Below are 12,266 nucleotides of genomic sequence, written 5' to 3'. Positions count from 1 at the left end.
TGAAAGAGGGAAAGAGATTGCAGAGACTGAGAGAGATAGCAGCAGCCAAGAGAGCGAGAGAGGAGAGACTGAAAGAGCGAGAGAGAGTGCAGAGATCGAAAGAGATAGCAGCGGCCAAGAGAGCGAGAGAGACAGCAGAGGCTGAGTGGGAGACAGAGCGGAGACTGAAAGAGGGAGAGAGACTGCAGAGACTGCGAGAGATAGCAGTGGCCAAGAAAATGAGACAGCAGAGACCGAGAGCGCGGGCGAGCGAGAGGGTGACGTGGGCGGGTGACGGGGGCCGCCCGTGGACCCCTGAGCGGCGCCCGGTAACGCGGGGTCCTCGGCGCCCTCCCGCCGGCCCCGCCGGTACCCACTCCTCGTATCTGTAGCGCCACCGGTGCGAGGTGGCATCGTGCCAGAAGAGCTTGGGACTCCAGTCCTCCCCGGCGCCGGCGATGGCGGCCTCCCTGCGGGCCCGGGCCCTGGCGCGCTGACCCTCCTCCAGCACCAGCTTCTCCTGCGTGGCCGTCAGCTGGTCGCCCCTGTGGATGGCGCCGGACACGTGCCGCCACAGCCTGGGGGCGGGGGAAGGGGGCCCGCCTCAGTCGCTCGTTCGGTCCGTCGGTCGCATTTACCGAGCGCTTTCTGGGTGCAGGGCACTGTACTAACGCGTCTGTTTATTGTTCTCTTCTATTATATCGAGAAACAACACGGTGCAGTGGAAAGAGCCCCGGCCTGGGAGTCAGAAGGCCCTGGGTTCTAATCCCGGCTCAGCCACTCGTCTGCTGGGTGACCTCGGACAGGTCGCTTCACTTCTCTGGGCCTCAGTTCCCTCATCGGTAAAATGGGGATTGAGACCGTGAGCCTCACGTGGGACAGGGACGGCGTCCAACTCGATTTGCTCGTATCCACCCCAGCGCTTAGTAAAGTGCCTGGCACATAGTAAGCGCTTAACAATGCCATTATCATTATTATTATTATTATTATCCCAAGCTCTTAGTACAGTGCTTTGCACAAGATAAGCGCTCAATAAATATGACTGAATGAAAGGATGAATACTAAGAGCTTTGGAGATTCCACTAGAACTATATAATAAACACAGATCTGGTCCCCCGCGCCCGCCCACTCCCCAGTGTGGTCATGGCCCGACCCCCGCTGACATCACCCCCGCTTTCATTTTGGGAACTCACTGAACTCCTACTGTGCAGATCACTGTACTGGGCACCTACTGCATGAACAGGGCACTATACTGGGCACCTCCAGGGTGCAGGGCACTGTTACGGGCACCTACTCTTCTCAGAGCACTGCGTTGAGTGCCTATTATGTGCAGAGCACTCAGCGCGTAGAACAGTGCTGGGCGCATAGCAAGTGCTTAATAAATGCCCCATCGTTATTATTACTGGGCACCTACTGTGTGTGAAACACTGAGCTGAGGGCTTACTGCGTGAAGAATGCCATACTGGGCGTCCCGGTACAGTGCTCTGTGAGCAGTAGGAGCCTGGGTAAGTGCTCTGTCAGTCCATCGCATTTATGGAGCACTTAATGTATGCAGAGCACTGTAATAATAATAATAATTAATAACAATAATAACGATATTTGTTAGGTGCTTATACTATGTGCCAGGTTCTTTACTAAGCGCCGGGGTGGATCCAAGCAAATCGAGTTGGACACAGTCCCTGACCCACGTGGGGCTCACAGTCTCAATCTCCATTTACAGATGAGACAACTGAGGCCCAGAGAAGTGAAGTGACTTGCCCAAGGTGACCCAGCAGACAAGTGGCAGAGCCGGGATTAGACCCCCCACGACCTAAGCACTGTACTAAGTGCTTGGGAGAGTACAATACAGCAATACAACAGACACATTCCCTGCCCTGCCCATGACGAGTTTACGGTCTAGAGGGGGAGACAGACATTAAGATAATCGGTGCCCAGTACGGTATGACTGAATGAATGAATGAAGCTCTCGGTGCACAGAAGGTGCTCAGTACAGCACTCTGTGAACAGTAGGTGCTCAGTACGGCACTCTGTTCAGTAGGTTCAGCCAGGGCTGGTGATGGCCAGGCTGGGCTACCCTGAGGGTGAGCAGTGGGGGTGATGAGGATAGGGGCGAGTAGGGCCGGGGTCGGGGGTCGGGGGTCGGGGGTCAGGCCGGGCGAACCTCTCGGACTCCAGCTCCGCCTGCTCCTCCAACAGCACGGTGTGGCGTTTCAGTCTCTGCCGCCGGACCTCTCTGGTCGGGTTCCAGAAAACGTCGGTGCTCCCCTGCTTCTGGTCCTGGATCAGCACTTCCCCGTCCTGAGGTGGGGGCACCGGGGTCCACTGAGGAGGGGGTTCGGGGCTGCCCCCGGGGGGCTCGGGGACCACGCACTCAATCAGTGAGTAAATGAGTACCTACTGGGTGCAGAGCACTGGACTAAACGCTTGGGAGCGGGGGGGGATTTCTCCTGCTGCCCGAAGGTTCAGGAGGGGGAAAAACTGAGGGGGAAGGGGGCGGCGAGGGCAGGGGTGGGCCGGGAGGGGTGCCCAGCCTCATCCGGAGGGGGAGAGGGACCACCCAGCAGCCAAACTATAGTCAAGTGTGCCCCCCAGCCCCCCACCGACCTCAGGCTGCGGAGGCAAAGCGGACAGAGGTCTCCTCCCCCTTCTTGAGCCCCGAATGCCAGGCCCGGAGGCGGGGGGCAGGGGAGGCCCCGGTGTCCCCAGGGGTCGGGCCTGGACTGGGTGGGGGGTCCGGCCCAGGGGAACCGGGGCCCCTGGGGGAAGGGGGGAGGCGGGGGGCCAGGGAGAGGGACGGGGGGGACGCTCAGTTACCCAGTGGCCGTAGAGGTTGGCCAGCACCTCGTCGCCGGACTTGATCTTCCCGGAGATTTGATTGAGGCTCGAGATGCCGCCGAAGAAGGGCTGCGGGAGAATCGGGGCTCGTGTCCGCCCGGCTGGACCGGAAAACGGTTCGGGGACGGGGGGAGGACCACGGCACCCGACGCTTCCCTCCGGGCACCACCGCCCCTGGGCTCGGGGAACACAGCCCCCTGGCCTCGGGGGTCTCTAGACCGTCAGCTGACCGTGAGCAGGGAATGTCACTGCTCCTTGTTGTATTGTCCTCTCCCAAGCCCTCAGTACAGTGGTCTGCACACAGTTGGCGCTCAATAAATACGACCGACCGACTGACTGGGCCTGGCCTCCAGAGACCCAGAACTCCCGCTGGGTGACCACGGGGGTAGGTGACCTAACCCCGCGGCCTCGTGGAAAGAGCACAGCTTGGGAATCGGAGGTCGTGGGTTCTAATCCCGCCTCTGCCACTTGTCTGCAGTATGACCTAGGGCAAGTCACTTAAATTTTCTGTGCCTCAGTGACCTCATCTATAAAAATGGGGATTAAAAAATGTGAGCCCCACGGGGGACAATCTGATGACCCTGTATCTCCTCCAGCGCTCAGAACAGTGCTCTGCACATAGTAAATGCTTAACAAATACCATCATTATTATTATTATTCTCTGTGCCTCAGTTCCCTCATCTGCCAGATGAGGTTTCGATACCTATTCTCCACTTAGACTGTGAGCCCCACAAGGACCCTAGTCCTCTCATATCTAACCCAGCACTTAGAACAGTGCCTAGCACATAATAAGTGCTTAACAAATACCACAATCATTATTATTATTATGTGTCCTTCTCAATCATATTTATTGAACACTTACTGTGTGCAGAGCACTGGACTAAATTCTTGGGAAACTACAGAATAACACAGTTGGTGGACGCATTCTCTGCCCACAACAAGCTTACAGTCTAGACAGGGAGACAGACATTGATTTAAATAATTAAATTAGGGATACGGACGTAAGTAGTGTGGGGTGGAGGGACCAGTGAATAATGGGAGAAAATCCAAGTGCTGCTCATCTGTGCAACAGGAAAAATGGTAATAATATTAATAATGATTGTGGTATTTGTTAAGCGCTTACTCTGTTCCAGGCACTGTTCTAAGCGCTGGGATGGATACAAGTAAATCAGGTTGGCCACGGTCCCTGTCCCGCGTGGGCTCACTGTCTTTATCCCCATTTGACAGATGAGGTCACTGAGGTCCCAGAAAAGTGAAGCGACTGGCCCAAAGTCACCCAGCAGACAAGTGGCAGAGCCAAGATTAGAACTCATGACCTTCTGATTCCTGGGACCGTGCTCTATCTACTAGGATATACGACCCCAGCTCTGCCCCGGGCCTACAGTGGCCCCTCCAGATAAGTCCAACCAGATAACCTGGTATTTACCTCAGGACTTGCAACAGTTCTGGGCACGTAGTAAGCGCTTAACAAACACCATCATGGTTAGAGAAGCAGTGTGGCTCAGTGGAAAGAGCCCGGGCTTGGGAGTCAGAGGTCATGGGTTCCAATCCCGGCTCTGCCACTTGTCAGCTGTGTGACTGTGGGCGAGTCACTTCACTTCTCTGGGCCTCAGTTCCCTCATCTGGAAAATGGGGATTAACTATGAGCCTCACGTGGGACAACCTGATGACCCTGTATCTCCCCCAACGCTTAGAACGGTGCTCTGCACATAGTAAGCACTTAACAAATACCAACATTATTATTATTATTATTGTCATTGAGCCTCTGTGGGGCAGTGGGCGGGGTTACCTTGAGCTTGAATTCCAGCTCGGCCTGGTAGTTGTTCTTGGCACAGCTGACGGTCACCTTTCCCCCAAGCTCCATGGTCATGGTTCCGTACAGGATGCCTGGAAAGGGGCAGCATTGGCGGGATGGGAATTGGCGGGATGCGAGGGATTGGGGAAGGGCTCCGGTGGAGCAGGGAGGGGCCGGGGGCGGCGATTTGATGGTGCCCACAGTGGGTCCCCTGCCCACACTAAATACCCTGCTTTCGTCTCCCTCCTGCCACTCCCTACTCCCACCGCCCAGGCTCCTTCCAGAGGGTAAAACGTGTCTCTGGCCTGTAAACTCGCTGTGGGCAGGGAATGAATCTTTTTATTGTTGTAGTGTACAACAATACATTTCAAGCGCTTAGTACAGTGCTCTGCACACAGATCTCATCTATCTTGCCGCTGACCTCTCGTCCACCTCCTAACTCTGGCCTGGAACGCCCTCCCTCCTCGTGTCAAACAGATTTCCCTCTGCTCCTCCCCCTCTCCCTTCCCCTCAGCACCGTGCTTATTTGTATAGATTTTTTATTACCCTATTTATTGTGTTAATGAGGTGTCCATCCCCTTGATTCTACCTATCGTGATTATGTTGTTCTGTTTTTGTCCGTCCGTCTCCCCCGATTAGACCGTGAGCCCGTCATTGGGCAGGGATGGTCTCTATCTGTTGACAAACTGTACATTCCAAGCGCTTAGTACAGTGCTCTGCACATAGTAAACGCCCAATAAATACTACGAATGAATGAATAATTGCTCTCCCTCCACTTTAAAACCTTATCAAAGGCCCATCTCCTCCAAGAAGGCTTCCCTGACTGAGCCCCCTCTCCTCTTTTCCCACTCCCTCTGCGTCACCCTGACTTGCTCCTTCATCCTCCCTCCCATCCCACAGCACTTATGTATATATCTGTAATGTATTTATTTACGGGTATTAATGTCCGTTTGCCCCTCTAGACTGTAACCTCACTGTGGGCAGGAATACAGTAGAGTATTGGAGTATAGGAATACAATAGAGTACCGTACTCTCTCAAGCGCTTAGTAAAGTGCTCGGCACATAGTAAGTGCTCAATAATACAATGGAATGAATGAAAATAAGCATTCAATAAATATGATTGAATGAATGAATGAACCTGGCTGTCATAATCGGGAAGCGGCGTGGCTCAGTGGAAAGAGCCCAGGCTTGGGAGTCAGAGGTCATGGGTTTGACTCCTGGCTCTGCCACTTATCAGCTGTGTGACTGTGGGCAAGTCACTTCACTTCTCTGGGCCTCAGTTCCCTCATCTTTAAATGGGGCGTGGCTCAGTGGAAAGAGCACGAGCTTTGGAGTCAGAGGTCATGAGTTCGAATCCCAGCTCTGCCACCTGTCAGCTGTGTGACTGTGGGCAAGTCACTTTACTTCTCTGTGCCTCAGTTACCTCATCTGTAAAATGGGGATTAAGACTGTGAGCCCCACGTGGGACATCCTGATTCCCCTGTGTCTACCCCAGAGCTTAGAACAGTGCTCGGCACATAGTAAGCGCTTGACAAATACCAACATTATTATTAAATGGGGATGAGGACTGTTAGCCTCAGGTGGGACAACCTGATTACCCTGTATCTCCCCCAGTGCTTACAGCAGTGCTCTGCACCTAGTAAGCACTTAACAAATGCCAACATTATTATGATTATTATTATCTCTTTGATTCTATTTAGCTTGATGATGTTGTCTTGCTTTGTTTTGTTCTGATTTTCTTTGCTGTCTGCCTCCCCCATTTAGACTGTGAGCCCGTCAAATGTCTCTATCTGTTGCCGAATCGTATATTCCAAGCGCATAGTCCAGTGCTTGGCACATAGTAAGCGCTCAATAAATACTACTGAATGAATGAATGAATGTTGTGACTTGGGGAGCCTGGAGGGCTTTGAAAGGGGACAAGAAGCAGTGTGACCTAGTGAGAAGAGCATGGGCCTGGGAGTCAAAGGATATAGGTTCTAATCCCAGCTATGCTAACTCCTTGCTGTGTGACCTTGGAAAAGTAACTTCACTGTGCCTTAGTTTCCTCAACTGTAAAATGGGGAATAAATCGTACTCCCTCTTATTTACCCAGCACTTAGAACAGTGCCTGGCTCATTTAAGTGCTTAACAAATACCATGATTATTATTATTATTATTAGATTCTGAGGCCCCCTGATAAACTTGTACCTAATCCAGCGCTTAGAACAGTGGTTGATACATAGTAAGCACTTAAATACCACAAAAAAAAATGTTTGGGGCTGATCATGGCTCCCATGGGGGCAGATGGGTGGAACCCCAGTCCTCTGGCACCCCATTTTTCTATCCTAGGATCCCCCCCCCCAACTCCTAGGCATCATCCCTCTGTTAAATCCTGATGGAGCTGCGGGTTTTTCCCAGACCCTGGCATTCCCGGCCTCCAGAAAGGCTTCGGAGCTTCCCGGTGAAGGACAGGGCCCAGTGCAGCTGGGAAAATTCTCCAGAACTTTCTCCATCCCTCTCGTTGCCATTACCGAGAGGGAAGGAACCGGGTCCATGGGCCTAGTTTGTGCCAGGGCTGTGCAGAACTTTAGAATTACCGAAACATGGCCCCGGCACTTGTGGCTCAGGAGAGACAGCGTGACTCAGTGGAAAGAGCATGGGCTTGGGAGTCAGAGGATAATAATAATGGTTTTTGTTAAGCGCTTACTATGTGCCAAGCACTGTTCTAAGCACTGGGATAGAGGGTAAGCAGGTTGTCCCATGTGGGGCTCACCGTCTTAATCCCCATTTTACAGATGAGGTGACTGAGGCACAGAGAAGTGGAATGACTTGCCCAAGTTCACCGAGCAGACAAGTGGGGGAGCCGGAATTAGAACCCATGGCCTTCTGACTCCCAGGCCCGGGTTTCAGCCACTACATCATGCTGCTTATAGTCTAGAGGCGGGGAAACAGACATCGGTACAAATAAATAAATTACAGATGGGGGCATAAGTGTAGCGGGGCTGGGAGGGGGAAGAGCAAAGGGAGCAAGTCGGGGCGACGCAGAAGAGAGTGGGGGAAGAGGAAAGGGGGGTGCTTAGTCGGAAAGGCCTCTTGGAGGAGACGGGCCTCCGATAAGGCTTTGAGAGGGGGGAAGAGTCATCGTCTGTCGGATTTGAGGAGGGAGGACCTTCCGGGCTAGGGGTCGGTGGCGAGACAGGTGAGATGGTGAGAAGTTAACACTTGCGGAGCGAAGCGTGCGGGATGGGTTGTAGAAGGAGAGCAGCGAGGTGAGGTGGGAGGGGGGCAAGGCGGGGGCGAGGTGGTCGTTCAATGCAGGCCGCTCTCGGTTGGCCCACCCTCCCCCCCCGTGCCCCCGCGGTGCCCTACCCTTGCAGTGAGCGTACGGCATTGTGATGACGTACTCCTCCTCCTGGCGCAGGAAGGTCAGCGTGGCCTGCCCGTCCAGAAGAGCCGACAGGGAGTTCCCTTGGGGCCGGCCGGGAGGGAAACCACGCGTCAACCCGGTTGGGGCGGGGTGGGGCGGGCCCGGGAGCGACGGAGGGGCGACCCCACCCCGAGCCCCACCAGGCCGAGGGGCCCTCGTCCGCGTGGGCAGAACGACGGGCCCGGCCCCCCGCCCCGCTGCTCTCACCATAGAACCTCGACTTGGCCAGGACGCTGCCGCTGACGCAGAAGCCGTCTTTCCTGTTGCTCACGTGGAAGGCCGACACGGGTGGGTGATGCGAGACCTGGGGGGCACAGGGACGGGGGTCCGTAAGGGAGACGGCGGAAGATAAGTGGCAGAGCCGGGATTAGAACCCACGGCCTCCTGACTCCCAGGACCGGGCTCTAGCCACTACATCATGCTGCTTCTCAGTTCAAGGCTCTGCACCCAGTAGACGTGCAGTAAATACCACTGATTGATGGGCTGATGGGGAGAAGCAAATAATAATAATAATGATGGTATTTGTTAAGCGCTTACTACATGCTGAGCAGTGTTCTGAGCGCTGGGGTAGTGACAGGGTAATCAGATCATCCCACGTGGAGCTCACATTTTTTTTCTATTCCCATTTTTACAGATGAGGCGCAGAGAAGTTAAGTGACTTGCTCAAGGTCACAAAGCAGACCAGTGGCCGAGCCGGGATTAGAATCCACATCTTCTGACTCCCAAGCCCGGGCTCTTTCCACTGAGCCACGCCGCTTCTCAACAGAAGAAAGACCCGAAAAGGAAGGAGATGGGACGTTCGCGTCTCCCCGCTCCCCCGGCCCAGTGGTTCCGTCCACGGGGCAGACCAGGCCCGGGGGGCCGGGGGGGGGGGGGGGGGCCGCGGGCGGCGCCCACCTGTTCCGCGACATAGAACGTGTGGCTGTTGGTCTGTGGGTGATACCAGCGGCAGCGGAAGGTCTCTCCCAGGATGGGGTTGTACGGCTTCTTGATGCCCTGTCGGACGACCGGAGGGGAGAGACGGGAAAAGGCGGGGGGCGGGGGGAGTGGGAGAGGGAGGCTGAGGGGTCTCGGGACACCATCAAGGGTCCCCCGAGCCCCCCGCCCAGCTAGGTCTCCAACCTGGTCCACTGAACTGAACACTCCAGAGGGCCGGGGGGTCAGAGGTCAGGGGTCGGTGGCGACGGGCCAAGCCTGGAGAACATGGAAATTTGCTCGCTCCCTCTCCCTCTCTTCATCCCTCCCTCTCTCAGGTTTTCCTCCTTCTGTTCCTCCTCCTCCCTCGGTCAGCGAGTTGACTGTATTTATCGAGCGCTTACTGTGTGCAGAGCACCGTACTAAGAGCTTGGGAGAATACAATATAAGGGACACATGCCCTGCCCACGACAAGCTTACAGTCTACTCTGCTCCTCCTCCCCCGTCAATCAATCATATCTACTAGGCGCTTACTGTGTACAGAGCACTGTATTAAGCACCTGGGAGAGTACGATATAACAATAGACACATTCGCTGCCCATAGCACGTTGACAGTCTGCTCTGCTCCTCTTCCCCCGGCTCTTCCTGCTGCTGCTCCTCCTCCTCCCTCTGGTCTTCCTCCTGCTCCTCCTCCTGCTTCTCTGCTCCTTGCCCAGCTCCTCCTCCTCACTCTTCTCCTCCCTCTGCTCCTTGACCCGTTCCTCCTTCTCCTCCTCCTCCCTCTGCTCCTTGTCCTGTTTCTTCTCCTCCCTCTTCTCCTTGCCCTGCTCCTCCTCCTCCCTCTGCTCCTTTCCCTGTTCCTCCTTCTTCTGCTCCTCCTCCTCCCTCTGCTCCTCCTTGCCCTGCTCTTCCTCCCTCTGCTCCTTGCCCTGCTTCTCCTTCTCCTCCCTCTGCACCTTGTCCTGTTCCTCCTCCTCCCTCTGCTCCTTGCCCTGCTCCTCCTCCTGCTCCTCCTCGCCCTACTCCTCCTCCCTCTGCTCCTGCCCTGCTCTTCCTCCTCCCTCTGCTCCTCCTCACCCTGTTCCTTCTCCCTCTGCTCCTCCTGCTCCTGCTCCTCCTCCCTCTGCTCCTCCTTCTCCCGCTCCTGCTCCTCTTCCTCCCACTGCTCCTTCAGCGGACCCCTCCCCGGCTGCCCCGGCTCATGCGGTGCGGGGAGGGAACTGCCATGTGTCTCTGGGAGCGGAGGGACAGGCCTCAGGAAGGGGGTCGTCGAGGGTCTCCCCCGACGGGGGGCCGGGGCACCATGAAACCAACGTTGGCACTGCTGGGCCCACCGTCCGGCTCCCCGCCCACCCCGGCCCCTGACCTCCGGGCCCAGTCCGCCCCCCGCTCCGGCCTGGCCCCTCACCTTTGGCTTCTTGTAGAAGCCGGACAGGTACCAGCGCAGGACGTGCTTGAGACGGCAGTAGGGGTCTTCTTCCTGGGCAGCCCTGGGGGTGATGGGAAAGGTGGGCGTTGTGGGGGGCGGTGAGGGTCCTGCCAGCATTGCTGCCCGGAGCAATGTCCAGCCCCCCGCCCCACCCGGGGAGACTCGGGCCCAGGAAAGTGGGTTTCTCAGGAAGCCCCCAAACCACCCCAGGACTGGAGCTCTGCTCAGCCACCCTCAGCTCCAGGCCTTCCCGTCCCTAGAGACCCCGGGAATCCTGCCCAACCATCCATCTCTACTATCATTATTATTATTATTACTATCAGGTGCGGTCGAATCATTTCCGATTCATAGAGCCTCCCTGGATCTATTTTCTCCACAACGCCTTATCTTCTGCCGTAATCCGTAACCTCGCTAACAGTTCTTCCGTTACCGTTGTTATGGTTTCTACCTATCTAGGTGCCGGTCTGCCTCTTCCATGTTTTCCCTGGACTTTTCCTAGGATTAGTATCTTCTCCAGAGAATTAGTCCTTCTGATTATGTGTCCAAAATGTAATAATAATAATAATAATAACGTTGGTATTTGTTAAGCGCTTACTATGTGCAGAGCACTGTTCTAAGCGCTGGGGTAGATACAGGGTCATCAGGTTGTCCCACGTGAGGCTCACGGTCTTAATCCCCATTTTACAGATGAGGGAACTGAGGCCCAGAGAAGTGAAGTGTCTTGCCCACAGTCACACAGCTGACAAGTGGCAGAGCCGGGATTCGAACCCGTGACCTCCGACTCCCAAGCCCTGCTCGTTCCACTGAGCCACGCTGCTTCTCTGAGTCGAGTCAATTGGCCTTCCAAAGTCTAGAGCCCCCCCACATTCTGAGGATCGCCCCGCCGGCCCCATGATTCATTCATTCAATTGTATCTACTGAGTGCTTACTGTGTGCCCAGCACTGTCCTAAGCACTTGGAAAGAACAATTTGGCAACAGGTAGAGACAATCCCTACCCAACGACGGGCTCACATAATAATGGATATTTGTTAAGCGCTTACTATGTGCTAGGCACCGTACTACGCTCTGGGGTGGATACGAGCAAGTCGCTTTACATGGGGCTCACAGTCTCAATCCTCGTTTGACAAATGAGGTAACTGAGGCACACAGAAGTGAAGTGAATTGCCCAAGGTTGGGTAGGGATTGTCTCTGTTGCCGAACTGTACTTTCCAAGCCCTTAGTACAGTGCTCTGCACACAGTAAGCACTCAATAAATAGGACTGATTAAATGAATGAATACAAGCAAGTGGATACAAGTCACTTCGCCTCTCTGAGCCTCAGTTACCTCATGGGGACTCTGAGCCCTGTGGGATAGGGACTGTGTCCAACCCGATTTCCTTGTATCCACCCCAGCGTTTAGAACAGTGCCTGGCACATAGTAAGCACTTAACAAATACCACAATTATTATTATTATAGTAGCAGTTTGGCGTAGTGGATAGAGCCCGGGTCTGGGAGTCAGAGGATTGTGGGTTCTAATCTCGGCTCCGCCACTTATAATAATAATAATAGTTGTGGTATTTGTTAAGCGCTTACTATGGGCCAAGCAATGTTCTAAGCGCTGGGGGAGATACAGGGTCATCAGGTTGACCCACGTGGGGCTCACAGCCTTCACCCCCATTTTACAGAGGAGGTCACTGAGGCACAGAGAAGTGATAAGGCTGTGAGCCCGTCATTGGGCAGGGATTGTCTCTATCTGTTGCCGAACTGTACGTTCCAAGCGCTTAGTACAGTGCTCTGCACATAGTAAGCGCTCAAAAATACGATCGAATGAATGAAGTGACACGCAGCTTCACGATTCCCCTTCGTAGTTCCCTTCCTTCCCTGGGCCATGCCCCATTTACTCCCGAAGCCCCGCCCTGCCCACCC

The 12,266-nt window shown here is 54.9% G+C and overlaps 1 protein-coding gene across 1 annotated transcript in view; it reads right to left on the bottom strand.

Moving 5' to 3' along the window:
- OSBPL5 (oxysterol binding protein like 5) overlaps window positions 1–12,266 on the bottom strand; it is a 46,420-nt gene that overhangs the window by 12,122 nt on the left and 22,032 nt on the right. Inside the window, exons 11-18 of the mRNA XM_029061396.2 lie at window positions 10,339–10,420; window positions 8,913–9,011; window positions 8,223–8,319; window positions 7,958–8,056; window positions 4,604–4,701; window positions 2,794–2,883; window positions 2,141–2,277; window positions 357–557 (exon numbers count right to left, since the gene is read on the bottom strand). Coding sequence (XP_028917229.1) covers window positions 357–557; window positions 2,141–2,277; window positions 2,794–2,883; window positions 4,604–4,701; window positions 7,958–8,056; window positions 8,223–8,319; window positions 8,913–9,011; window positions 10,339–10,420 — 903 coding nt within the window. The remainder of the gene's footprint in view (window positions 1–356; window positions 558–2,140; window positions 2,278–2,793; window positions 2,884–4,603; window positions 4,702–7,957; window positions 8,057–8,222; window positions 8,320–8,912; window positions 9,012–10,338; window positions 10,421–12,266) is intronic.

This window comes from Ornithorhynchus anatinus, chromosome 3, assembly GCF_004115215.2.
Source record: "Ornithorhynchus anatinus isolate Pmale09 chromosome 3, mOrnAna1.pri.v4, whole genome shotgun sequence".
In the NCBI taxonomy this organism is placed as follows: domain Eukaryota; kingdom Metazoa; phylum Chordata; class Mammalia; order Monotremata; family Ornithorhynchidae; genus Ornithorhynchus; species Ornithorhynchus anatinus.
Note: the sequence above shows the minus strand (reverse complement) of the source record. Positions and strands in the feature narration are given on the sequence as shown.